General features: G+C 42.5%; 1 protein-coding gene across 1 annotated transcript in view; it reads right to left on the bottom strand.

The window, feature by feature from the left end:
- The window catches only part of LOC120985643 (cholesterol side-chain cleavage enzyme, mitochondrial), a 92474-nt gene that overhangs the window by 5604 nt on the left and 58959 nt on the right, over positions 1-27911 (bottom strand). Inside the window, exons 3-5 of the mRNA XM_040413702.1 lie at positions 25972-26171; positions 19535-19738; positions 17272-17426 (exon numbers count right to left, since the gene is read on the bottom strand). Of these exons, the coding sequence (XP_040269636.1) occupies positions 17272-17426; positions 19535-19738; positions 25972-26171 (559 nt within the window). The remainder of the gene's footprint in view (positions 1-17271; positions 17427-19534; positions 19739-25971; positions 26172-27911) is intronic.

Raw genomic sequence — 27911 nt, 5'->3', positions numbered from 1 at the left:
AACCACCTCAGCCCCCCTAGCTTAAACCCCCTTAATGACCAGACCACTTTTTACAATTCTGCACTACACTACTTTCACGGTTTATTGCTCGGTCATACAACTTACCACCCAAATGAATTTTACCTCCTTTTCTTCTCACTAATAGAGCTTTCATTTGGTAGTATTTCACTGCTGCTGACATTTTTACTTTTTTGTTATTAATCGAAATTGATCGAATTTTTTGCAAAAAAATGAAATTTTTCACTTTCAGTTGTAAAATTTTTTTAAAAAAAAATACATTTCTTTATTAATTTTTCTCTAAATTTATTGTTCTACAGGTCTTTGATAAAAAAAAATGCAATAAGTGTATATTTATTGGTTTGCGCAAAAGTTATAGCATTTACAAACTATGGTACAAAAATGTGAATTTCCGCTTTTTGAAGCAGCTCTGACTTTCTGAGCACCTGTCATGTTTCCTGAGGTTCTACAATGCCCAGACAGTAGAAACACCCCACACATAACCCCATTTCGGAAAGTAGACACCCTAAGGTATTTGCTGATGGGCATAGTGAGTTCATGGAAGTTTTTATTTTTTGTCACAAGTTAGCGGAAAATGATTTTTTATTTATTTTTTTCTTACAAAGTCTCATATTCCACTAACTTGTGACAAAAAATAAAAACTTCCATGAACTCACTATGCCCATTACGAAATACCTTGGGGTGTCGTCATTCCAAAATGGGGTCACTTGTGGGGTATTTATACTGCCCTGGCATTTTAGGGGACCTAAAGTGTGAGAAGAAGTCTGGAATCCAAATGCCTAAAAAATGCCCTGTGAAATCCTAAAGGTGCTCTTTAGAATTTGGGCCCCTTTGGGCTCCTAGGCTGCAAAAAAGTGTCATACATGTGGTATCGCCGTACTCAGAAGAAGAAGAAGGGCAATGTGTTTTGGGGTGTATTTTTACATATACCCATGCTGGGTGAGAGAAATATCTCTCTAAAAGTCAACTTTTCCCATTTTTTCATACAAAGTTGTCATTTTACAGAGATATTCCTCTCACCCAGCATGGGTATATGTAAAAAGACACCCCAAAACACATTGCCCTACTTTTCCTGAGTACGGCGATACCACATGTGTGACACTTTTTTGCAGCCTAGGTGCGCAAAGGGGCCCGAATTCCAATGAGAATCTTTACGATTTCACAGGGCATTTTTTACGCATTTGGATTCCAAACTACTTCTCACGCTTTAGGTCCCCTAAAATGCCAGGGCAGTATAAATACCCCACAAGTGACCCCATTTTTAAAAGAAGACACCCCAATGTATTCCGTGAGGGGCATGGCGAGTTCCTAGAATATTTTTTTTTTGGCACAAGTTAGCGGAAAATGATTTTGTAAGAAAAAAAAAAGTCTCATATTCCACTAACTTGTGACAAAAAATAAAATTTTACATGAACTCGCCATGCCCCTCACGAAATACCTTGGGGTGTCTTCTTTCCAAAATTGGGTCACATGTGGGGTATTTATACTGCCCTGGCATTTTAGGGGCCCTAAAGTGTGAGAAGAAGTCTGGAATATAAATGTCTAATAAATTTTATGCATTTGGATTCCGTGAGGGGTATGGTGAGTTCATGTGAGATTTTATTTTTTGTCACAAGTTAGGGGAATATGAGACTTTGTAAGAAAAAACAAAAAAAAAATAATAATTTCCGCTAACTTGTGACAAAAAAAAATCTTCTATGAACCCGCCATGCCCCTCAAAAGTGATCTTTTTATAGCGCTGCAGCGATTTTACAGTGTTTTTGCAGTGATCAGAAAAAAAAAAATTCTGTCACTGTGGTGGGGCGGACTGAACGCAAGTGTGCGAACAAGATCAGGGCTGATCAGGCGAACACTGCGTTTTTTGTAGAGCCTATAGAACATGTCCTATTCTTGTCCGCAATTGCGGACAAGAAAAGGCATTTTCTATATAGTTCTGGCAATGTGCGGATCCGCAAAATGCGGAAAGCACATTGCTGGTGTCCGTGTTTTGCGGATCCTCGGTGTCCGTGTTTTAGGGATCTGCAGATCCGTGGATTCGCGGATTCGCAAAACACATACGGACGTCTGAATGGAGACTTACAGGGGGGTGATCAATGACAGGGGGGTGATCAGGGAGTCTATATGGGGTGATCACCCCCCCTGTCATTGATCACCCCCCTGTAAGGCTCCATTCAGATGTCCATATGTGTTTTGTGGATACGCGGATCCGATCCGTGGATCCGCAAAACACATACGGACGTCTGAATGGAGCCTTACAGGGGGGTGATCAATGACATGGGGGTGATCAGGGAGTCTAAATTGGAGTGATCAGGGGTTAATAAGGGGTTAATAACTGACAGGGGGGGTGTAGTGTAGTGGTGTTTGGTGCTACTTTACAGAGCTGCCTGTGTCCTCTGGTGGTCGATCCAAGCAAAAGGGACCACCAGAGGACCAGGTAGCAGGTATATTAGAGGCTGTTAACAAAACAGCGTCTAATATACCTTTCAGGGGTTAAAAAAATCTCATCTACAGTCTGCCAGCGAATGATCGCCACTGGCAGGCTGTAGATCTGCTCGTTTACCTTCCGATCCTGTGAACGCGCGCTCCTGTGTGCGCGCGTTCACAGGAAATCTCGCGACTCGCGAGATGACGCGCTGGCGCGTCAAGGAGGAATGAATCGACCGCCTCCGGAACGCAATCCTGCGTTAGGCGGTCCGGAGGCGGTTAAATCACGTATATGGGGCTACGCTTACAGTATAAAAAACAGACCTAAGAAAGGTCTAATGAATAAAGCTGCAGTTGAAATTTTGGAGGACGCTTCATGTTTTGGACATGTTTATTCTGCATGAAACTATCATTCAGTCCCTTTAAAACTGCAATCTAAGATCTAATATACTATTACCACAGTGGCTCAACCCTCCTAGGCTTCTGGAATAAGGTGCACTATCCTCGGCGCACCTACTGACGAAATATTATCTAGAATACTGTGAATTAATTGTGTGGTAGGCACTCTATCCTCTGGCGTGGCATGGAAATGTAGTCTGCCTTAATCAATGCAACATTTTATTTTGTAAAAAATAGTTTTACTAAAGCCACAAACAATTGATATATAGATGAATAAATATATAGATAACCTGTGCATTGTAATCCAAATACAGTTAGGTCCATATATATATTTGGACAGAGACATTTTGTTCTGTACATTACCACAATAGATTTGGAACAAAACAATTCAGATGCAGTTGAAGTTCAGACTTTCAGCTTTAATTCAGTGGGTTGAACAAAATGATTGCATAAAAATGTGAGGAACTAAAGCATTTTTTAAACTCAATCCCTTCATTTCAGTGGCTCAAAAGTAATTGGAAAAATGTAATAATTGTAAATAAAATGTTAATTTCTAATACTTGGTTGAAAACCCTTTGTTGGCAATGACTGCCTGAAGTCTTGAACTCATGGACATCACCAGATGCTGTGTTTCCTCCTTTTTAATGTTCTGCAAGGCCTTTACTGCAGCGGTTTTCAGTTGCTGTTTGTTTGTGGGCCTGTCTGTCTGAAATTTAGTCTTTAACAAGTGAAATGCATGGTCTATTGGGTTCAGATCAGGTGACTGATGGCCATTTAAGAATATCCCACTTCTTTGCTTTGCTTTAATCAACTTCTGGGTTGCTTTGGCTTTGTGTTTTGGGTCATTGACCATCTGTATTATGAAACGCCGACCAATCAGTTTGGCTGCATTTGGCTGGATTTGAGCACACAGTATGTCTCTGAAAACCCCAGAATTAATCCGGCTGCTTCTGTCCTGTGTCACATCATCAATAAACACTAGGGACCCAGTGCCAATGGCAGCCATACATGCCCAAGCCATCACACTGCCTCCGTCGTGTTTTACAGATGATGTGGTATGCTTTGGATTATGACCTGTACCATGCCTTCGCCATACTTTTTTCTTTCCATCATTCTGATAGAGGTTGATCTTGGTTTCATCTGTCCAAAGAATGTTCTTCCAAAAGTGTGCTGGTTTTTTAAGATATTTTTTTTTTAGCAAAGTCCAATCTAGCCTTCTTATTCTTAAGGCTTATGAGTGGCTTGCACCATGCAGTGAACCCTTTGTATTTATTTTCATGCAGTCTTCTCTTTATGGTAGATTTGGATATTGATACGCCTATATCCTAGAGAGTGTTGTTCACTTGGTTGGCTGTTGTGAAGGGGTTTCTCTTCACCATGGTAATTATTCTGCGATCATCCACCACTGTTGTCTTCCGTGGGCATCCATGTCTTTTTGCATTGTTGAGGTCACCAGTCCTTTCTTTCTTTCTCAGGATGTACCAAACTGTAGATTTTGCCACTCCTAATAGTCTAGCAATTTCTTGGATGGTTTTTTTCTGTTTTCACAGATGAAGGATGGCTTGTTTCACCTGCATGTAGAGCTACAGTCAGGTCCATAAATGTTGGGACATCGACACAATTCTAACATTTTTGGCTCTATACACAACCACAATGGATTTGAAATTAAATGAACAAGATGTGCTTTAACTGCAGACTGTCAGCTTTAATTTGAGGGTATTTACATCCAAATCAGGTGAATGGTGTAGGAATTACAACACTTTGCATATGTGCCTCCCACTTGTTAAGGGACCAAAAGTAATGGGACAATTGGCTTCTCAGTTGTTCCATGACCAGGTGTGTGTTATTCCCTCATTATCCCAATTACAATGAGCAGATAAAAGTTCCAGAGTTAATTTCAAGTGTGCTATTTGCATTTGGAATCTGTTGCTGTCAACTCTAAAGATGAGATCCAAAGAGCTGTCACTATCAGTGAAGCAAGCCATCATTAGGCTGAAAAAACAAAACAAACCCATCAGAGAGATAGCAAAAACATTAGGCGTGGCCAAAACAACTGTTTGGAACATTCTTAGAAAGAAGGAACGCACCGGTGAGCTTAGCAACACCAAAAGACCCGAAGTCCACGGAAAACAACTGTGGTGGATGACCGAAGAATTCTTTCCCTGGTGAAGAAAACACCCTTCACAACAGTTGGCCAGATCAAGAACATTCTCCAGGAGGTAGATGTATGTGTGTCAAAGTCAACAATCAAAAGAAGACTTCACCAGAGTGAATACAGAGGGTTCACCAACCATTGGTGAGCCTCAAAAACAGGAAGGCCAGATTAGAGTTTGCCAAATGACATCTAAAAAAGCCTTCACAGTTCTGGAACAACATCCTAAGGACAGATGAGACCAAGATCAACTTGTACCAGAGTGATGGGAAGAGAAGAGTATGGAGAAGGAAAGGAACTGCTCATGATCCTAAGCATACCACCTCATCAGTGAAGCATTGTGGTGGTAGTGTCATGGCGTGGGCATGTATGGCTGCCAATCGAACTGGTTCTCTTGTATTTATTGATGATGTGACTGCTGACAAAAGCAGCAGGATGAATTCTAAAGTGTTTCGGGCAATATTATCTGCTTATATTCAGCCAAATGCTTCAGAACTCATTGGACGGCGCTTCACAGTGCAGATGGTCAATGACCCAAAGCATACTGCAAAAGCAACCAAAGAGTTTTTTAAGGGAAAGAAGTGGAATGTTATTCAATGGCCAAGTCAATCACCTGAAGCCACACAAAGTCCAGGGAATGCAGGTCAGCATGCACGCCAAGCACACTCTGCTTTTAACCCCGTCCGGTGCCATTACAGCTTTCATCGGATCCAGGGATGCAAGTACCAACATGCACGCTGAGCCCACCATATACTTCTCCTGGAGCCAAATGGCTACTGGTAGGTTCTATATAAGCAGACTCAGTTTTATACTGACTTTAAAACCAGCCTTCAGGACAGATTGACTGATCAGGTGTGCATGACTCCAAGGAGATCGCCACGCCTCCAATATATACTACAAAGAAAAAATGTGGGGGATTGGGTCAGCACAACCTGTATGTAGGTGCACATCACTATGGCGAAATACATATACAAACGGAAAATACAAATGTGATAGCACTCTGCATCCAGCATTCTGCCCTGCCTCCATGCTGGATGAGGCATTAAACTAATTAAACAATCACTTCATACAATTAACTCAGCAATATATAGAAGGGCAAAGAAAACAAATGAATCAAAGTAACCTGAGTGAATATGTATCCAAATACCATATTGCCAGATGCAGGATCCTTCAATGGACTGTGGATGTCTGAAAAAAATGTATATAATGAGATCATAAATCTTATGAATAAATCACATCTCAAATATGCATGATCTCATAGTCCCCGTTTAGGCCCCTCTGATACAAAGTGTCCAACGTATGGATCCAATAGGCCTCTCTACGTCGTAATAGCCTCTTAATATCCCCACCTCTCCTTGGTCTTTTGATCTGTTCAAGTATCTGAAACCTAAGTTGGGCTATAGTATATTTGCACTGATCAAAATGAAACAGGATGGGTAATTGTTGATTTATGTTTTCCAATGCGATCCCTGATTGTTTGTGTCGTCTCCCCAATATATAACAGGCCACATGGATATTTTATTAAATAGACCACATTCGTGGATTCACAGGTGAAAAAACCCTCTATGGGGAATGGTCGTCCATTATGTGGGTGGTAGAAAGTGGGACCCCTAATTATGTGGGAGCACTGGAGACAGTGCAAACATGGAAAAGTGCCCTTGCGCTGTGTTGTCAGAACCCTTTGTTATAATGTCACTTTCATACTCCCTAAATTAGTGTGCACAAGTCTATCCCTATAATTGGGGTTTCTTTTATTGCATATCAGAGGTGGATTCTTGAATTCCTCAATCAAGGGGTATGCCTTCCCCAATAAATGCCAATGCTTGCGTATGATATTATCAAACCTCTGATTATAGGGATGATACTTGTGCACAAGTGCTAATCTAGATGGTTTTATGACCACGGTTTTATCTAATTCTTTTCTCGTTTCCCTCAAAGTTGAGGGAGGGTATCCCCTCTCCTCAAACCTACTAGTCATCTCATTTATCCTAATTGTTTGTACATTCGGATCAGTAACAATTCGTTGCACTCTCTGAAATTGGGATTTCGGAATTGCCCTCTTTAGGGATGGTGGATGGAAACTGGAGAAGTGAAGAATGCTATTTCTGTCTGTGTCTTTTCTGAATAAATCAGTTGATAAATTGCCAACCTAGTCCTTAATTACTACTGTATCTAGAAAGCTCACCATATGATTATCACAAATTAATGTGAACTGCAACTCATCGTATACATGATTCAAGTGGTCAAGGAAGGCTAATAGGGTCTCACGTGGCCCCGCCCATATGCAAAAAATGTCATCAATAAATCTTTTCCATACAAGGATATTATTTTGATACCATTCAGTATTATATACATAAGAATCCTCAAAACTTGACATGTACGCATTTGCATAGGGCGGGGCCACATTCGACCCCATCGCGGTCCCACGTCGCTGTAGATAGAAGCTATCTTGAACATAAATCTGAAGGGATAGATTCTAATCCAGCAATTGTACTGAGAAAGTGTTGTGTGTCAGACAAAAATAATTTTGTGTCCTTAATCAAGGGCGTGAGTACCTTTTCTTGTACTGGAAAAGGTACTAATGCCCTTGATTAAGGACACAAAATCCTTTTTATTTTATATATTGGGAAGACGACACAAACAATCAGGGATCGCATTGGGAAACATAAATCAACAATTAGAACAAATAATCTTATGTTACCCATCCCGTTTCATTTTGATCAGTGCAAACATACTATAGCCCAACTTAGGTTTCAGATACTTGAACAGATCAAAAGACCAAGGAGAGGTGGGGATATTAAGAGGCTATTACGACGTCGAGAGGCCTATTGGATCCATACATTGGACACTTTGTATCCGAGGGGCCTAAACGGGGACTATGAGATCATGCATATTTGAGATGTGATTTATTCATAAGATTTATGATCTCATTATATACATTTTTTTCAGACATCCATGGTCCATTGAAGGATCCCACATCTGACAATATGGTATTTGGATACATATTTACTCAGGTTACTTTGATTCATTTGTTTTCTTTGCCCTTCTATATATTGCTGAGTTAATTGTATGAAGTGATTGTTTAATTAGTTTCCGCCCTTGTGGGCGTGACATCATGAGAGGCGGTACCTTATATTTTTCCTTATATATACCTGTATCCTTGGAGTATATTCTTACCTGTTGATGAAGGCATGCTTGCCGAAACACGTCCTGGGTGTAGGACATATCGATTTGATTTGATGCAATAAAAACAAAAAACATCATACTATCAAGACACAACTGCTGGGATTTCTTCTATACCAGAAGTGCTGGCGGATCCATTTTCCAAATATATATGGACCGAACTGTATATTGCCCTAGCTATCTAAATTAATCCCAATGATTACCCTTAAAGAATCTTGATTCATACGTTAGTTAATATACACCATAATTATGTCACTACCATGAAGTATATTTACATATATATACTGGATTCTGTATATATATAAAAAAAAGTAAATAGTAAATCAAAAATACAAAAATAAAAAATATTTAAAAATATATACAGTACAGACCAAAAGTTTGGACACACCTTCTCATTCAAAGAGTTTTCTTTATTTTCATGACTATGAAAATTGTAGATTCACACTGAAGGCATCAAAACTATGAATTAACACATGTGGAATTATATACATAACAAACAAGTGTGAAACAACTGAAAATATGTCGTATTCTAGGTTCTTCAAAGTAGCCACCTTTTGCTTTGATTACTGCTTTGCACACTCTTGGCATTCTCTTGATGAACTTCAAGAGGTAGTCCCCTGAAATGGTTTTCACTTCACAGGTGTGCCCTGTCAGGTTTAATAAGTGGGATTTCTTGCCTTATAAATGGGGTTGGGACCATCAGTTGCGTTGAGGAGAAGTCAGATGGATACACAGCTGATAGTCCTACTGAATAGACTGTTAGAATTTGTATTATGGCAAGAAAAATGCAGCTAAGTAAAGAAAAACGAGTGGCCATCATTACTTTAAGAAATGAAGGTCAGTCAGTCAGCCGAAAAATTGGGAAAACTTTGAAAGTAAGGGCTATTTGACCATGAAGGAGAGTGATGGGGTGCTGCGCCAGATGACCTGGCCTTCACAGTCACCGGACCTGAACCCAATAGAGATGGTTTGGGGTGAGCTGGACTGCAGAGTGAAGGCAAAAGGGCCAACAAGTGCTAAGCATCTCTGGGAACTCCTTCAAGACTGTTGGAAGACCATTTCAGGGGACTATCTCTTGAAGCTCATCAAGAGAATGCCTAGAGTGTGCAAAGCAGTAATCAAAGCAAAAGGTGGCTACTTTGAAGAACCTAGAATATGACATTTTCAGTTGTTTCACACTTGTTTGTTATGTATATAATTCCACATGTGTTAATTTATAGTTTTGATGCCTTCATAGTCATGAAAATAAAGAAAACTCTTTGAATGAGAAGGTGTGTCCAAACTTTTGGTCTGTACTGTATATAAAAATAAATAAGAACATGTCCTTCTTATAAATAGGAAAAGAGATGGTGGCTCTCTCACTGTAGCACTTCTGGAATGGTGCACTATCCCTCAGCACTCCCAAATGCTGGTATAAAGAGATGAGTATAAAGTTTGGATAGGGGGTCACTCAATATTAGGCAAACACACAATAGGTAGGTATCCACATAAATTTTATAGGTTTAAAAATTAACACACTACAATATTATATATAAAACATTTCATAAAAGGCAATTAAAAAAAATATATAAATAATAGCGCACCAGAAAGTCATTAGCACTAAACCTATATTTCAATAGCGCTAGGAATCCCTGAGGGGCTATTTTCCAATGACACTGGAACACTTCAGGAGGCTAGTACTATTGTCAGATAGCTCCAAGCGCTATAGTCCAGAGACGGTTATGGTAATAAATCCCGCCGTTATTAGAGAGTCATTAATATATCCACATTATAGAGGGTACTTTACCACTCCTGTAGTTGGTCCGCTTGTACGCCAAGGTTTTCAAATAGAGTGCTCTGTTGTGAGCTGCAAGGACCTGTGGATAGAATCTGTATATGAAGTTCCCCACGCTCCTGGATGTTCGTTGTAGCGGTGCCGCTTAATATTACCGCTCTGACCTTCCAGGACCTGTGTGGCGTCCCACGTGGTTTGCTGGGCGGTCAGGTGATCTGTACTTCCAGGCGGGGTTTTCAAATTTCTTTGGCGTAGATAGTTTATTCCATAATCGTGTGGATGTACTATTGTAAATGCTTCTTCCTAGTAGTCCCTCACTGTCATTCACCAAACGCGTTTCGGGGTAAAGAGACCCCTTCCTCAGCAGCCACTGAGGAAGAGGTCTCTTTACCCCGAAACTTGAAAACTTTGATTTTGCTGTATAGAAGTTCAGGGAAAGGATTGGGAGGAATTATTCCACAGTATTGAAGCAGAACAGGGTTCAGTAGGGGAGGTTACAGCCTGGGTAATAGGAACAATCCTATTACCCTTTGCTGCACTGACTGGGGATCCAAATTGCCATTATACAGCTCTGCAATTCCAGCAAACCTTTCTTGTTATTGGAGTGCAAGTGCTGTTTGATACAGCCATTAACAGGGTTTATTACAAGAAAATATTTATATGTCTTATTTGCCCTTGTGCGGTGCAGTTATATGTTCTAAAGCATTTTTTGGCTTGTATTAGTAGGAAAAAAGGGCTTATTAGTCGTTGTGTGGTGAAGTGAGAAAATTTCAGCCCTTTTTGGCGTGTATTAGTGGCAAAAAAAGATATATTATTTGCCGTTCAGCGGTACAGTTATATGTTCTAAAGCCTTTTGTGGCGTGTATAAGTGGGAAAAAAAATATATTATTTGCCGTTCAGCGGTGCAGTTATATGTTCTATAGCCCTTTTTGGCGTGTATTAGGGGCACAAAAAAAAGTAATTGCTGTTGTGTGGTGAAGTGAGAAAATTACAGCCCTTTTTGGCATGTATTAGTGGCAAAAAAATATATATATTTGCCATTCAGCGGTGCAGTTATATGTTCTAAAGCACTTTTTAGCATGTATTAGTGGCAACAAAAATATCTATTATTTGCCATTTTGCGGTGCAGTTATATGTTCTAAAGCCTTTTGTGGCGTGTATAAGTGGAAAAAAGTAAGAGCCTATTTGCCATTCAGCAGTGCAGTTATATGTTCTAAAGCCTGACTAGTCTAAAAGGCAAATGCACATTCTCTGACTCCCCACTCACACCTCCGATAGTCAGACTTTAGATTTAGACGCCCCTTTTTGTTTCTCTTTTTGCAGCTGAATGCTTGGACATATATTGACAAAATGTCCCCTTTGACCGCAGAAAAAACTTACTCCCTGCTTGCGACTTCTACTTTTGCAAGCAGATCCCGGAGTCACTGCCCCTAATTGCATTGGTTCATCCCCAGGTATAAGCTCAGGAGTCTCTTCACCCAAAGAGTCAAAGGAATACGGTACGTTATGTAATAGAAAGTCCTGAGAGAGTGGGCCCTTAGATATCTCTCTCAGGCGTCTATCAATACGTACAGCCAAAGACATAGCGGTTTCCAAAGACTCAGGATTCTCATGAAGGGCCAAACCGTCCTTCAGCCTCTCAGATAATCCCTGACAAAACTGCCTATGGAGAGCTGGATTGTTCCACTCAGTATCCGTAGTCCACCTCCTAAATTCGGAACAATAGATCTCTGCCGAATGCTCTCTCTGACACAGGCCGCAAAATGTAGTCTCGGCCAGGAAGGTTCGGTCCAGGTCATCATAGATGAGACCTAAAGCTCTGAAAAATGCATCTACTGATCGGAGAGACTGTGATCCGGTCAGCAGAGAAAAAGCCTAAGAAAGGGGTCTCATCCCCTTTAAGCAACAAAATAATCACACCCACTCTCTGGCTCTCGTCCCCAGATGAGTGTGGACGCAAGTTAAAGTACTATTCACACGCTTCCCTGAACCGAATAAAATTATCACTCCCCCCCGAGAATCTATCCGGGAGAGCAACTTTGGTTCAGGACAGGTAACCACTACTAGGATCAGCCAACAGTGGTCTCTGCATCTGTGAGATGGTCATGCGGAGGTCATCCACCTCCAGAGACAGCCCCTGTAGCTGTCTGGTCAGTGCAGCGATAACATCCATGGCTGAACTGATACAGACAACAAAATGACAGTTATTTGGCGGTTTATAATGTCACGGTCAGTGTGGGGGAAAATCACTAAACACAGGAGGGAAGGGGAACAGTAACTGGGCCTGGAAACTAGGGAAGGAACAGGTCACCTCCTAAACAACCCTAATCCGGGCCCTAACTACCTATCAATATGAATAGACCTTGAAGGTAGGAATATTCATATGCTGTATACCTAGGTCCTTATATCCCTATAAGGCCCTGGAATGAGGTTAGGACCAGAGACAACCCATTCCTCCCCAGATGGACGAATGAAAGTCTCTGTCTCAGGCCCAGATACAAACAACAGGGAATATAACTAACACAAAACAATAAGAAAATACAAGACTTATCTGAAAGTAGAAAACTGGCAACTCCCGAAGCACCAACCGACCAGCTAGTTATAAGGCAGGAAGAAAATCTATAAACCGCACCACCAAGAGTGAGAAGCAGCTACTTATGGGAAAAGTAAATTACCAACAAGCAACACCTGAAGCAAGGGGTGTGGCATTCACCAAAACAGAGACACAATAAGATCCACAGTGAACTTGTCAATTTAACCCACGAGTTGCCAGTCTCTCCGATCTCCTGGTACCTGCCACGGGAACGTCCCTGACAATACCAGAATGACTCTTTTCTCAACCATCCTTCTAAAGATGTGGACCTTTCTTTTAAAGAGGGGTTTTGGAAGCAGGAACTCGGAATATACAGTGGATATAAAAAGTCTACACACCCCTGTTAAAATGTCAGGTTTCTGTGCTGTAAAACAAATGAGAGAAAGATAAATCATTTCAGAACTTTTTCCACCTTTAATGTGACCTATAAACTGTACCACTCAATTGAAAAACAAACTGAAATCTTTTAGGTGGAGGGAAGAAAACAAAAAAAATCTAAAATAATGTGGTTGCATAAGTGTGCACACCCTCTTATAACTGGGGATGTAGCTGTGTTCAGAATTAAGCAATCACATTCAAAATCATGTTAAATAGGAGTCAGCGTACACCTGCCATCATTTAAAGTGCCTCTGATTAACCCCAAATAAAGTTCAGCTGCTCTAGTTGGTCTTTCCTGAAATTTTCTTAGTCGCATTCTACAGCAAAAGTCATGGTCCACAGAGAGCTTCCAAAGCATCAGAGGGATCTCATTGTTAAAAGGTATCAGCCAGGAGAAGGGTACAAAAGGATTTCCAAGGCATTAGATATACCATGGAACACAGGGAAGACAGTCATCATCAAGTGGAGAAAATATAGCACAACAGTGACATTACCAAGAACTGCACGTCCCTCCAAAATTGATGAAAAGACGAGAAGAAAACTGGTCTGGGAGGCTACCAAGAGGCTAATGAGCCTCTAGGTTTTATGAGGGCATTGATTTAGCACCTAGAGGCTCGGTCTACTAACCATTTATCCTGCCCAGGTCCTCCGTTTAGCCCAGCCCGCTCCTCTTGAGTGATGTCCGAGTTAGCTGGATCGCTGAAGAAATCCCGCGCCTGCGCCGCCCACTTCTGTATTCGGCGCAGTGAGTGAAGGACGCGCTCCTGGTGCCGGCTTCCTCACTGCGCCTGCACCGACTACGTCACAGTGAGTATGGCACAGCATGGGTAACCTTTAAATGTCCTTTTGATTGTGAATGAACAGATGGACTGATTTATAGACGCAGTATCCGCTGTGTTTATCCTCCAGATGATTTCCCTGCACCTATGCTCTTTTTAATCATGTTTGTGAAATATTTGTAATCATGCAATAAAATGACATTAATTTATAAGCGGTCTGGTATTTTTAATGCGGCACGAATACATTTCAATGTAAATTAATGCCGGATCTGGCATTCCGGCAACTGATCCGGAATTTTGGACGGAGATAATAACGCAGCATGCGAACTGAAGACATCCTGATGCATCCTGAACAGATTTCTCTCCATTCAGAATGCACTAATCAGTTCTTTTCATGTATTGAGCCTCTATGACGGAACTCAGTGCCGGAAAAGAAAAACGCTAGTGTGAAAGTACCCTTAGTCCATGTTTTGCTAACTCTGGCTTACATCCAGTATTTAGTCTTAACCTCCCTCTTAGTACACCTATTCCTGCTGTTACTCACAGACTAAAGAAATTGCAAGAAACCCAGAGGAAACCAACAGAGATGCTACAAGAAGCCCAAGAAGACTATAAGAAAGCAGCTGATAAACATTGCAAAGTTCTTCCTACCTTTAAAGTTGGTGATAAAGTTTGGCTATCCACTAGAAATTTGAAAACACATGTTCCATCTCTAAAATTGGGTCAAAAATTCATAGGACCTTTCCAGATTTCTGCACAAGTTAACCAGGTACCTTCCATCTCAAACTTCCCAACAGATTGAAAATACACCCTGTGTTCCACGTGTCATTGCTAAAGCCATTCAATGAAAACCCCTTTCCAGGGAGAAGTCAGCCGCCTCCTGCACCAGTAAAAGTACAAGGGGAGGAAGAATACATTGTTGAGAAAATTTTGGATTCTAGAATTTTCAGAGGTCAAGTGCGATGGCAGGGTTATGGACCAGAAGAGAATTCATGGGAACCAGAAAACAATGTTCACGCCCCTATGCTTACAAACAAACTTTAACTAGGAGGGCAAAAACACTTAGGAGATCATTTAAGACCAGCCTTTTAGACACTGGTCGTCATATACTGTACGTAGCTGGCAGTGGATCTCCGGGAGTTATGTAGAGACGCCGGCCTCTACATAATTTTGGCAGATCCACTGCTGCTCCTGAATGTAAAACAGCTTTCTAGCTGTCTTACATTTAGACCATTTTCTACGCCTAAACCAGGCGTAGAAAATGGTAAATGAGATGGGACTGCCGGCATGTCCCCTTACCCACCCATGCCACATCCACTTTTTTAAATCTGGGGGGAGCGGGGAAATATATAGCCTAATATAGGAATATTTCTGGTTAGTAAATGACCCCCTTAATTTTAAAAAGGCCAATTTCCCCACGTTGAGAGGACATAGATTGGGCACATATATTGTCATATAATGCAGAGGATAAAGGGGAGAGGGTTAAACCTTCATTGTTTAACTAACTGCAAAATGTATTCCTGTGGGTAACAAACACAAATGGCTAAAATTAGACCCCCCACATGGCTTACAGATACTGTATGAAATGCAACTAACAACTAAAAAGGGCAATTAAAATATGCAAAGAGTTTAATAAAATCAGTAAAAAAAAATGAGATTAAGGCCTCATGCACACGACCGTTGTGTGCATCCGCGGCCGTTGTTCGGTTTTCTGTTTTTTTTCGCGGACCCATTGACTTTTAATGGGTCCGTGGAAAAATCTGAAAATGCACCGTTTTGCAGCCGCATCCGTGATCTGTGTTTCCTGTCCGTCAAAAAAATCTGACCTGTCCTATTTTTTTGACTGACAATGGTTCACGGACCCATTCAAGTCAATGGGTCCGTGAAAAAACACGGATGCACACAAGATTGCCATCCGCGTCCGTCATCCTTGTCCGTAGGCTACTTTCACACAGACGGATCCGCTGATCCGTCTGCATAAAAGCTTTTTAAATCGGATTTTTCACTTCGTGAAAACTCAGATCCGACAGTATATTCTAACACAGAGGCGTTCCCATGGTGATGGGGATGCTTCAGGTTAGAATATACTAAAATAACTGTGTACATGACTGCCCCCTGCTGCCTGGCAGGTGCTGCCAGGCAGCAGGGGGCAGACCCCCCCCCTGTATTTAACACATTGGTGGCCAGTGCGGCCGACCCCCCCTCCCTCCCTCCCTTGTATTTAACACATTGGTGGCCAGTGCGGCCGGCCCCCCCCTCCCTCCCTCCCTTGTATTTAACACATTGGTGGCCAGTGCGGCCGCCCCCCCTAATTAAAATGACCGACCCCTCATCACTGGTGGCAGCGGAGAGTTCCGATCGGAGTCCCAGTTTAATCGCTGGGGCTCCAATCGGTTACCATGGCAGCCAAGACGCTACTGCAGTCCTGGCTGCCATGGTTACTTAGCAATTTTAGAAGCATTATACTTACCTGCGATGTCTGTGACCGGCCGCTCCTCCTACTGGTAAGTAATAGGTCTGTGCGGCGCATTGCTTATAGCACAGACCTTTCACTTACCAGTAGGAGGAGCGCCCGGCCGGTCACAGACATCGCAGGTAAGTATAATGCTTCTAAAATTGCTAAGTAACCATGGCAGCCAGAACTGCAGTAGCATCCTGGTTGCCATGGTTACCGATCAGAACTCTCCGCTGCCACCAATGATGGGGTGTCGGTCATTTTAATCAGGGGGGGGGCAGCCGCACTGGCCACCAATGTGTTAAATACAAGGGAGGGAGGGGGGGCCGGCCGCACTGGCCACCAATGAGTTAAATACAGGGGAGGAAGGGGGGGCCGCACTGGCCACCAATGAGTTAAATACAGGGGAGGAAGGGGGGGCCGCACTGGCCACCAATGAGTTAAATACAGGGGGGGGGAGGGGGGGGTCTGCCCCCTGCTGCCTGGCAGCACCTGCCAGGCAGCAGGGGGCAGTCATGTACACAGTTCTTTTAGTATATTCTAACCTGAAGCGTCCCCATCACCATGGGAACGCCTCTGTGTTAGAATATACTGTCGGATCTGAGTTTCACCATCTAACTCAAATCCAATGGTATATTCTAACATAGAGGCGTTCCCATGGTTATGGGGACGCTTCAAGTTAAAATATACCATCGGATTGGAGAAAACTCCGATCCTATGGTATATTAACTCCTGACTTTACATTGAAAGTCAATGGGGGACGGATCCGTTTGCAATTGCACCATATTGTGTCAACGTCAAACGGATCTGTCCACATTGACTTGCATTGTAAGTCAGGACAGATCCGTTTGGCTCCGCACGGCCAGGCGGACACCAAAACGACTTTTTTTTCATGTCCGTGGATCCTCCAAAAATCAAGGAATACACACGGACGAAAAAACGGTCACGGATCACGGACCTACGGACCCCGTTTTTGCGGACCTTAAAAAAAAACGGTTGTGTGCATGAGGCCTAACTCTGCAAAAATACAAAATGGCAACCAGATATCACCCAATCTCATAAATAATACACTATTATTTGATAGGAAAAGACTATCAGTCTTTGTCAGTGTCTCACCGTGTCCACACCTCCTGCCATCAGTTCAGTGATACTAGCTTTAATGTCTTCAAGTGGAAGCTTATCCTGAAGAAGGAGATTGGAAAGGACTCCTGCATATGTATTGTCAGAGCGATGCCTTAGAGAGCTGTAGATACCCTGTATACAACGATCAGCTGGGAGAGATGACATTCACATTTGTCTGTAAATGGACAAATCTACAGGACACAGTTTAGTTATGAAATAACTCTAGAGAACCTTAAAAACACAGGCAAAATCCTGTCAGAAAACCTGCCTGTTCATGGTCAAGCTTGATTTCCAATAATTGGTATGAGTATAAATATTAGAACAAATAAGAAAGCCTACTCCATGAGTTTGAAGACGGTGCGCCACTACTTTTGTTTCACAGAGAAAACGGGGTCATTGCTTACAATTACAAGGAAGAGAAAAAAACAGTCCTGACTCCTGAATAATTCCTTAGAGAATTTTTCCCCTCTTCCTTGTGCCACTATTGGTCCCAAGCCATATAGATTTGAGGCCAGTGATTGGCTGGTATACAGGATATCATGACTACTGTCATGTTAACAGATGGGGAGGGTTGGCTAAAGCTGCAGTGCTGGAAATGGCAGGGAAGTAACTGGTGAATATAGGTTCTTTTTATTAAATTTAGTGGCATTGGAGATGTTTATAAAAAAAACTCCACTCTCTGGCTACTTGCGACGAATGTGTAGGTAAGATTGCTATATGGCACTTAATTAATGTTATTAATATAGCATTTTTTTATATTCTGTGCCATTTTTTTGATTTCATAAGCCATGTTCCCTTGTTAAGCAAATCCTATGTGCTGTCAACATAGAGGTCCTGTCCATAAGATGACGGCTGATGGACGGTCATTGTGACCATACACATCACTCAGTCTCCTCCAATCTAAATCACTGCACTTAACTAAACTCCCAACAGTGGAAGTGCAGATGGCAGGTGCAGGGTATCTGAATGGAGGAGACATCACATAGAGGTGATTTGCCTGGCCTATGACCCTCCTTCAAGATCTCTGTGTGGACAGTGCAATAGATTTGGCAAACACAAGGGGCAGTCTTTATGAAATATAGGAAATGGCACAGAATTTTAACAAAGAATATATTAGTAAGTTCCATATGATCATATCTTTTTTACACTTTTATTAAACAAGCGAAAGAAATTTTAATCAAATTCAAATTGTATTTTTAAAAAAAGTTGTCTTTGCTCTCACCCACTTTATTTGGCTTTTATGTTAGAAAAAGTGGAACAGGTTCTTCAAAAATATAGCGCTTATTCTGGGCACTATAAGGGTCCATTCACACGTCCGTAATTTTGGTCCGCATTCGTTCTGCAATTTGCGGACCCATTCACTTTCAATGGGGCTGGAACGGATGCAAATCCACATTTCCTGGATCCGCATCTGCATTTTCGGGATCCGCATCCGTTTTTTTTTTGGGATCCGTTTTTTCGGGATCCGCAATTTAGTTCCTGAAAAAAATAGAACATGTCCTATTCTTGTCCGCAATCGCGGACCAGAAAAGGCATTTTCTATTATAGTGTCTGTGATGTGCGGATCCGCAAATTGCGGATCGCACATTGCAGGTGTCCGTGTTTTGCGGAGCCGCAATTTGCGGTTCCGCAAAACACTTACAGACGTGTGAATGGACCCTAAGGGACATTTACAAAACCGGCGGACCCATACGCCATTCTTGATCTCCCTGCACTGGAATGAGATGTGCATCTGTCCGCCTCTCCATAAACCAAAAAATGAAGTCTACGCCAGCTACAGGCTGGTGCAGACTTTAGTTATAACTTAAGCAAGTTTCTGGCATAAGGTATAGTAAGTATGTCAGGTGCTGTTGCAAAGCCTTGCCCCCTACGCTATTCCACACCCCTTTCTCATCCCTTTCGAAAAGTGTTGAGACGCTTAAACAGTCACCAATTATGGTACAAATATGCCATACGCCATAATTCGCGACTTTCTTTATGCCATAATAATGGCGTAGGGGTTAATACAACTACCATGGAAGCACTAATAATCTTTTTGCAATGAGCTCCCCCTAGTGGCGGCTTCATCACGCAGGGAAGAGAAGAACAAGTTCCGTGCTGGGCCCCGTATCAGTCGCGTGGTCTGCCTCTATTGTAGGTAGGCCACTGCATATAATCATCTTACAAACACATTAGTCAACAATGGCCACAAAGTGACCAACTCCTATAATACACTTGTAGTACAGGAAGTATTGCTTTCTGCAGTACATCTACCCACCATGGTTGAAGATTGAATCCCAGGCCTTTACATGGTTTTCCCAAATGGAGGAGTTAATTAACCTCAGAAGCCGTGGAGGAATGTAAAGCATGGGGCTGGTGGTGTGGAACATGGTAGTTACAGAGTCTATGAATTCTTGAGATTCAGGGTTTATATAATCTTGCAGCAGGCCAAGACGTTGTCCATAAAGCACATAGGAAACAGCTGTAATAAAAGCAAACTTACATCAGTTAGCACAATGTATTATTTTTACACAGTCAGCTACATGGAACAAGGGAATATGAACCTGTCAACAGGAGGACCCTATATACAACAGTATATTGTAGATGTTCCAAAACCCTCTATCCCTGGAGTCCTGAGGATGGGGTTATGTGCAGTCCTGTGGTGGACAGACTGGGGCGGACTGGGAACTTAAAGTGGCCCTGGAAAACTAAAAACTAGAAATGTTGTAGGCAGGTCCAACTTAACAGGAGGGGCAAAACAAGTAGGCGAAGTCAACAATATGATGCAATATACCATCCCAATAGAACCAAATACCAAAGCGCAGCACAATATACTACCCCAAAGTTGTCCCTCTGTGGTGGCCATCAGTGTTGAGCGAGCATGCTCGGCCGAATACCTGTTCAGCTCGAGTATCGCTATGCTCGGCACATGGCGGTACTCAGCCAAGTACCACATTCGCTCGAGCGCCATGCTCGAGTCTCTTCCCCGAACGTTTTGCGGCTGCTAAGCAGCCAATAAACATGCAGGTAAGTACTGCCATCACTGTAATGCCAGTAGCCACTCAACCTAGAACCAGGAATGGTTGTGTCTGATAATGGCCGTAACTTGGTGGCGGATTTGGAGCTGGGCAACCTTAGACACATCCAATGCCTTGCCCACGTATTCAACCTTGTGGTTTAGCAGTTTCAAAAAACATACCCCAATTTGCCTGAGCTACTGGTGAAGCTGCAGCGCGTGTGTGCACATTTCCGCAAGTCACCAACAGCTTCAGCCGGTCTGTCAACGCTGCAGCAGCGATTGCAATTGCCAGCTCACCGGCTGTTGTGCGATGTGAGCACGCGCTGGAACTCCACGTTTCACATGTTGGCCAGGCTTTGTGAGCAGCAGAGGGCAGTTGTGGAATACCATCTGCAACAGGGTCGTCACCTTTCCAGTCAGCTTCCGCTATTCACAAGCAAGGAGTGGGCATGGATGTCTGACCTCTGAGGTTTTACACAACTTTGAGGAATCAACACAGATGGTGAGCGGCGATAACACTATTATCAGCATTACCATGCCCCAAAGAGAAATTCTCATCTCTCATTCCTCTGGTGGAGAGGACGAGCAAAATGGTGCAATACCAGAAGATCCTTGTTGAAAAATTGCTCCAAAATTTTCCATCTTACAACGCTGGCGGCAGAGTCCGTACTTCCTTGGCCATCCGAGGAGGGGAGACAAGGGGAACGCACAGCAGTTCCAACAGAGGCAAGGCAACACTCTCCAAAGCCTGGGACAGTTTCATTACACCCCGCCAGCACCCTCACCCTAATGTGCGGCCTACTGCCACAAGGAGAGAAAATTTTTGGAAGATGGTGAAGGAGTACATAGCAGACTGTGTCAGCGTCCTCAATGATCCCTCAGTGCCTTACAGCTACTGGGTGTCCAAGCTGGACACGTGGCACGAACTGCCGGTCTACACTTTGGAGGTGCTGGCCTGCACTGCCATCAGCGTTTTGTCTGAGCGTGTATTTAGTGCTGCTGGTGGCAGTATAACAGATAAGCATATCCGGCTGTCAACTGAAAATACTGACAGGTTGACTCATATAAAAATGAATACACCGATAACCATAAGAATATGGAAAAGTGCGTGGAACATAAGCCACAAAACACCAATATAACCAAACGCATCACTATATCATAGAAAATCAATAAACTTTATTCATGACCCACGATACATAAATATACAATGTCAATGCGGTTAAAAGGACCCCACACTAGCAACACGTGGTGGGTAAAACACTCACATGCGGTACATATCCCTGCCAATAAATAATTCAGAAAATCCATAAAATGGTATAAGTACAATGCATAGGAAAACAGGCTAACAAAATTACATAAATGGAAAGGAGACCAGGAAAGAGTACATATTATACCGACCGCAAGTGGTGCAACCACCCGTGACTGCGCGTTTCGCCACACGGCTTCTTCCCTGTTGTCTTATGCATTGTACTTATACCCTTTTATGGCTTTTCTGAATTATTTATTGGCATATGACTGGGGTTTTTTGGGGAGTTTACAGGATTACTTTAGAGATATGTACCGCATGTGAGTGTTTTATCCACCACGTGTTGTTAGCGTGGGGTCCTTTTAACCGCATTGACATTGTATATTTATGTATTGTTGGTCATTAATAAAGTTTATTGATTTTCTATGATATAGTGGTGCGTTTGGTTACAGTATATTGGTGTTTTTTTCATATAAAAATGAACAAGGCCTGGATTGACCATGACTTCTCGACTCCACCAGAGGAATGCTGATGAACATAAAGGCACTTTACATGTGTTGTTTTTAATGTAGTTAATAGACTGTATTTCCATGCACCCCTTCCACCACAAACAAGGGTATATGGTTGAATATTCCTTTTCTCATCCTCCTCCTCCTCTTCTGTCATATCAACATGCATTGCTTATTCGTCACATATAATGCCCTCGCATATATGGCCTTCGAATAAAACATTTTAGAGGGTCCTTTTACCAGCAGGCCCTCACATAAAAATTTTTAGATGGTCCCCTAACCAGCAGGCCCTCACATCTAATTTTTTACAAGGTCCGCTCACCAGCAGGCCCTCACATATAATTTTTTACAGGGTCATCTCACCTGCAGGCCTGCGACTCAAATCTTTTGCAGGGTTAGCTCACCTGCAGGCCCACAACTCAAATCTTTTACAGGGTAAGCTCACCTGCAGGCCAAAACCTAAAATCTTTTACAGGGTCAGCTCACCTGCAGGCCCACAACTCAAATCTTTTACAGTGTCAGCTCACCTGCAGGCCCGCAAGTCAAATCTTTTAAAGGGTCAGCTCACTTGCAGGCCGGCAACTCAATGTGAATGAGGCCCTCCTTTATGTGATATACAGGTTGTATCGTAGTGACTCTTCATTGTAATTTTAGCAGCACTTGCACTTTATATACAAGTAAATATACAGGAAAGAATGTTTTCAATCAATTTTTCCTATCAAAGCGATTTTTTACTTTGGTTTTGTGCGTAAAACCTTAATTAGATTTTGGGCCTGGTGATCAGTTTAAGGCCTTTTAAGCAGCATCAGCAGCAGCATGGTGATAAAAATGAGTGGCAAGGTGACACTGTGGAGATGGCAGCATGAGGAGGCCACATAGTGGCACAATGACTGAGTTTGGATAAAAGACTAAGGCCACAGATTGTTTAGAAAGATGCAGATGGAAACAAATCTGTGGAGCTGTATGACGGTCACCTGCAAATTAATGCAGACCAGGAGTGTAGCTATAGGGGAAGCAGGGGAAGCTGCAGCTTTGGGGCACTGACCCAGAAGGGGCCCATCCAGGAGGGGGAGGACTAAAGGATTTTGTCAGGGCCCCCTCAACAGTATAACACAATACAATTATATACAGTGACAGTATAGACAGTGTATAAAACGGATGGAACAGCTGCCGGCCCTGGTCTGAGAGAGCAATCTTTACTAGTCACAGGAATGGGGGCGGCATGAAAGGAAGGGGTCGCTAAAAAATTACTGTGCGATGGAGCCCCATTGAAAAAAAATTGCTGTGGGGCCCAGTCATTTCTAGCTATGCCACTGATGCAGCCCACAAAGGAAAGTTGGGTTTATCGATTCCAAAACCTTAATTAAATTGTGGGCCTGGTGATTAGTTTAAGGCCTTTTAAGCAGCATCAGCAGCAGCATGGTGATAAAAATTAGTGGCAAGGTGACATGGTGTGGCAGCATGAAGAGGCCACATAGTAGCACAATGACAGAGTCTGGATAAAAGACTGAGGCCACAGATTGTTGAGAAAGATGCAGATGGAAACAAATCTGTAGAGCTGTGTGACGGTCACCTGCAGATTAATGCAGCCATCAAAATCAAATTGGGTTTGTCGGTTCCACCTCAGCTCACCAGCAGGCCCGCAACTCAAATCTTTTACAGGGTCAGCTCAGCTGCAGGCCCTCGCATAGAATTTTTTAGAGGGTCAGCTCAGCTGCAGGCCCTCGCATAGAATTTTTTAGAGGGTCAGCTCAGCTGCAGGCCCTCGCATATATTTTTTTACAGGGTCAGCTCACCTGCAGGCACTCGCATATGTTTTACAGGGTCAGCTCACCAGCAGGCCTGCACCTAAAATCTTTTAGGGTACTTTCACACTAGCGTTTTTCTTTTCTGGCATAGAGTTCCGTCCTAGGGGCTCTATACCGGAAAAGAACTGATCAGTTTTATCCTAATGCATTCTCAATGGAGAGTAATCTGTTCAGGATGCATCAGGATGTCTTCAGTTCAGTCTTTTTGACTTTTCAGGACGGAGATTATATCGCAGCATGCTGCGGTTTTATCTCCGGCCAAAAAAACTGAACACTTGCCTGAATGCCAGATCCGGCATTTTTTTCCATAGGAATGTATTAGTGCCAGATCCGGCATTCAAATTGCCGCATTTACGGATCCAGTATTCTGGTCTGCACATGAGCAGACCTTTAAAATGTAAAAAAAAAAAAAAAATACCGGATCCGTTTTGCCTGATGACACCGGAAAAACGGATCCGGTTTTGCAATGCATTTTTCTGACTGATCAGGCATTTTTCAGACTGATCAGGATCCTGATCAGTCTGAAAAATGCCTGATCAGTCAGAAAAAATTACATGCGTTTGCATACAGTTTGCCTGCCGGAACTGCCTGCCGGAATCAAACAGCGCAAGTGTGAAAGTACCCTTACAGGGTCAGCTCACCTGCAGACCTGCAACTCATGCTGCCTTGAATTGAAGTAGTAGCCGTAGCCATTAGCCTCTCCGAAATCGAACAATGATTCCCAGTTACCAGTGGTCACCATGTTGGGTGCATAAAAGAACATTGAAAGTTAATTGGGAAGATATCAAAATGGATCGTGGACTTCACGGGGACGTGCGATCAGGCAGAAGTTATCTAGATTCAACAAAGCGGCAACACGGCCTCTCCTGTATAACGTTTCCTCATCCAAAACACCGCAGTGACATTCCCTGTAATTTTTTATTACTCATTCCAATAACAGGGCATCTTATGAGTGCTGTATTGCAATTTATCGTCACTACCTCCACGAGTCGGGAGTGTGTGATTTGTGTGCCACCTGCTTGCCTTCCTTGGATGTGGTAGCCATTTCTCAGGCTCCCTCTCCGGAATCAAACACTGATTCCCCGTTACCCGTAGTTTACAATGGTTTTGAGCTGACAATTACATCGAAAGTTGATAGGCCAGACATCCGAATGGATCATCGCCGTCATGGGGACGTGCCATCGGCCCCAGGTTAACTAGAGTCACCAAAGCGGCAGCAGGCCACCGCCCATAATGTTTTAGATGGTCAGATCAGCAGGCCCTTGCTCCAAATGTTTTTGAGGGTCACCAGTAGGCTATCAATCATAATTTTTAAAGGGTGTGTATGATGCCTTCCTTTATGTGTAACTAAGGGTGCATCGGAGTGCCTCTTCCTTGTAAATTTTGGCAGCACTTGCACTATATATATAAGTAAATAGTCAGGAAAGAATGTTTTCTATCAATTTTTCCTCTAAAATCGATTTTTTTTCCCTTGGTTTTGTGCGTATTATTGTCCTTATGTAAAAGTGGCGTACTATTTGGACAACATAGTTCCCAGCAGCGACCAGCGAGTCCAAGATGCATCCATACATCTTCCCTATGCTGTGACAGAACCATTTCGGTGGTGTTACCAACAATTTCTGACATTTTCTTATGAACCAGGCACCATCCCCTCTTCAGAGCAGTGGGTACCTGGTTTAATGCTCGGGTTCTCCCATTGACTTCCATTATACTCGGGTGCTCGGTCGAGCACCCGATTATCACAATGTGTTCGGCCCGAGCACTCGAGTAAGCCTCTGACCTTTATGTCTCCTTATGAACTCCATTCCCACAGAGATGCAGGTGAAGATCATATTAAACTGTATTCAGGATCATAATCCCTGACAAGCAGAGCAGAGAGGAGGATGAGGCAGCTCTTTAGCTCAGTGCTCTGAAGTAACTTTTCCTCCTGTGTGATAATGACAGGTTTTGTGTGTGTTAATAGGACGGCGGCCATTTTATTTCTCCTGATGATTGCTCCTCAGACAAAATGAGGCATTATAACTAATGAAAGGTATTTGGGAATATATATATATATAATAAAGTAATATTGAAGTATTTTTATTTTCTTAATTCCTGGAGAACCCCTTTAAGGAGTATTATTCTTGTACTTACACTCCAATGCAAATCGAAAGAGCTCATTGGTCAGGTCAGCTGTCCACTTTCCTCGACCACTTCTTTCCACCTGAGAGTAAACTCTACGAACAAAGTCCTGTCCAACATTGTCCAGGAGAGGCAGGAAGCGATGCATCCCTGACACAGAAAGGACCTCTCGATTCAGTATAAGTCTTTGGCAACGCCATTCTTCTCCACTCCTGTAAGACAATAATACTTTGTATATTCTCTGTGTATAACAAATACAGTGTCATTAATTTCTAGAAGATTACTACTAGACTGTAAGCTCTTCAGAATAGTATTGTAACTGTACATTACACTAAAAGATTGTATATTCTGCAGACAACAATAGTCCACATAAACAGTAAAGTCCTCATAAATAATGGTACTGTATATACAATAGGGGTATTATAAATAACATTTCTTACATCTTTAATTTGAATAGTATTTATTTTGTTACCTCTTGTTTGTAAGACATGCATTATATGGTAATGACAATACAATAATAGCAGAATAGTAAAAATGTCATGATCATCATAACAGCACAGTCATGCCTGCAGAAAAGACTGTCCATAGTCAGAAGAAACTCAGCCTTTAGGTGGGCAGCTGGATGCCAAAATGCTGTTGTATTACTAGCAAAAGTACAGTCAGCTAACTGTACCCCATGGCATCAACGACTAACTGCTTCGCATTCACTACTGCACTCCAGCCTGTTCCTGTTCCACAGGATGGTCCAAATTTCTGGGTCTTGACTGCATCACTTCAGGGTGTACTAGAGTTCACCAGGAACAGTTTCTGCAGGGCCACCTCTTTCAGGGTGATCACTCTACAATGTATAGGGTACTAGGAGGTTTATTAGGGTGAATCTTCCCTGCCATACCCCAGTTTGGTTTGTGGTTTGTTGCCATGGATGACCCCACCTCTGAATGCATGGTCAGGCTGCCATACGCATCCACATTTGCTGTTTTTGTAACTACTGTACTAATCTAATTTTGAATTCAGGATCCCAGAGCTCCAAATATACTGTTGTCTGACACTGCTCAATTGGTGTGCCAGACTGTGTAGGAACAGAATGGTAATGCTCAGATGTCAATTTATGCATATATTTTTCCAGGAGGAGTAACATCTGCTCAAAATAGTATAGTATAAGTTGCTATTTTGTCCAGAAGAAAGATGAACAGTGGCGTACCTACCATCAGCGGCGTACATAGAAATCACACGGGCCCCATAGCAAGAATCTAAATTGGGCCCCCACTGCTGTATATACTATATATCTGTACACACTGCATCTATTATACCTTGTACCTCACATATCAGTACACTGCTGTATATACTATATATCTATACACACTGCATCTATTATACCTTGTACCTCACATATCAGTCCACTGCTGTATATACTATATACCTGTTCACACTGCATCTAGTATACCCCATACCTCACATATCCGTACACTGCAGTATATACTATGTTACGGCCCCTTTGGCATCGAATAAATAACAAGAGGAGAGCTTCTGACGGGTGCAGTAGTTTTATTCTTTTGGAACAAAGGTGCGCAGCAGGGTTGAATATTATTTTCTTTATCTCCTTGAGCACCGTAAACATGAATATCGTAAGCACCATAGCACCGTGAAAACTCGATCCACTTGCCAAGGGGGGTACAAACTTTAAGCTTTAGGGATTTTCTGCAGACATCTTCCATGAAATCCTATGCAGACAGCTAACATGTGGCATCTGAGATACAGGAAAAGGCTTTCTTTCTAAGACAGGAGAAGGAGTGGTCTTGTAATCCTGCTGATCAAAACATTCCCCAGGGAACCAAAGGGAGGCAGAAAGGTTCCACCCAGCAGTAAGTGCTGAACAAGATCCACAATGATAAGCGGACAGTTACACTCCCACCAAATTATGTTATGATGAACATAACCTAAAAGTCATACAT

Source organism: Bufo bufo, chromosome 1 (assembly GCF_905171765.1).
Source record: "Bufo bufo chromosome 1, aBufBuf1.1, whole genome shotgun sequence".
In the NCBI taxonomy this organism is placed as follows: Eukaryota; Metazoa; Chordata; class Amphibia; order Anura; family Bufonidae; genus Bufo; species Bufo bufo.
The sequence above is the reverse complement of the archived record's forward strand: the minus strand, read 5'-3'. Positions and strand labels throughout refer to the sequence as shown.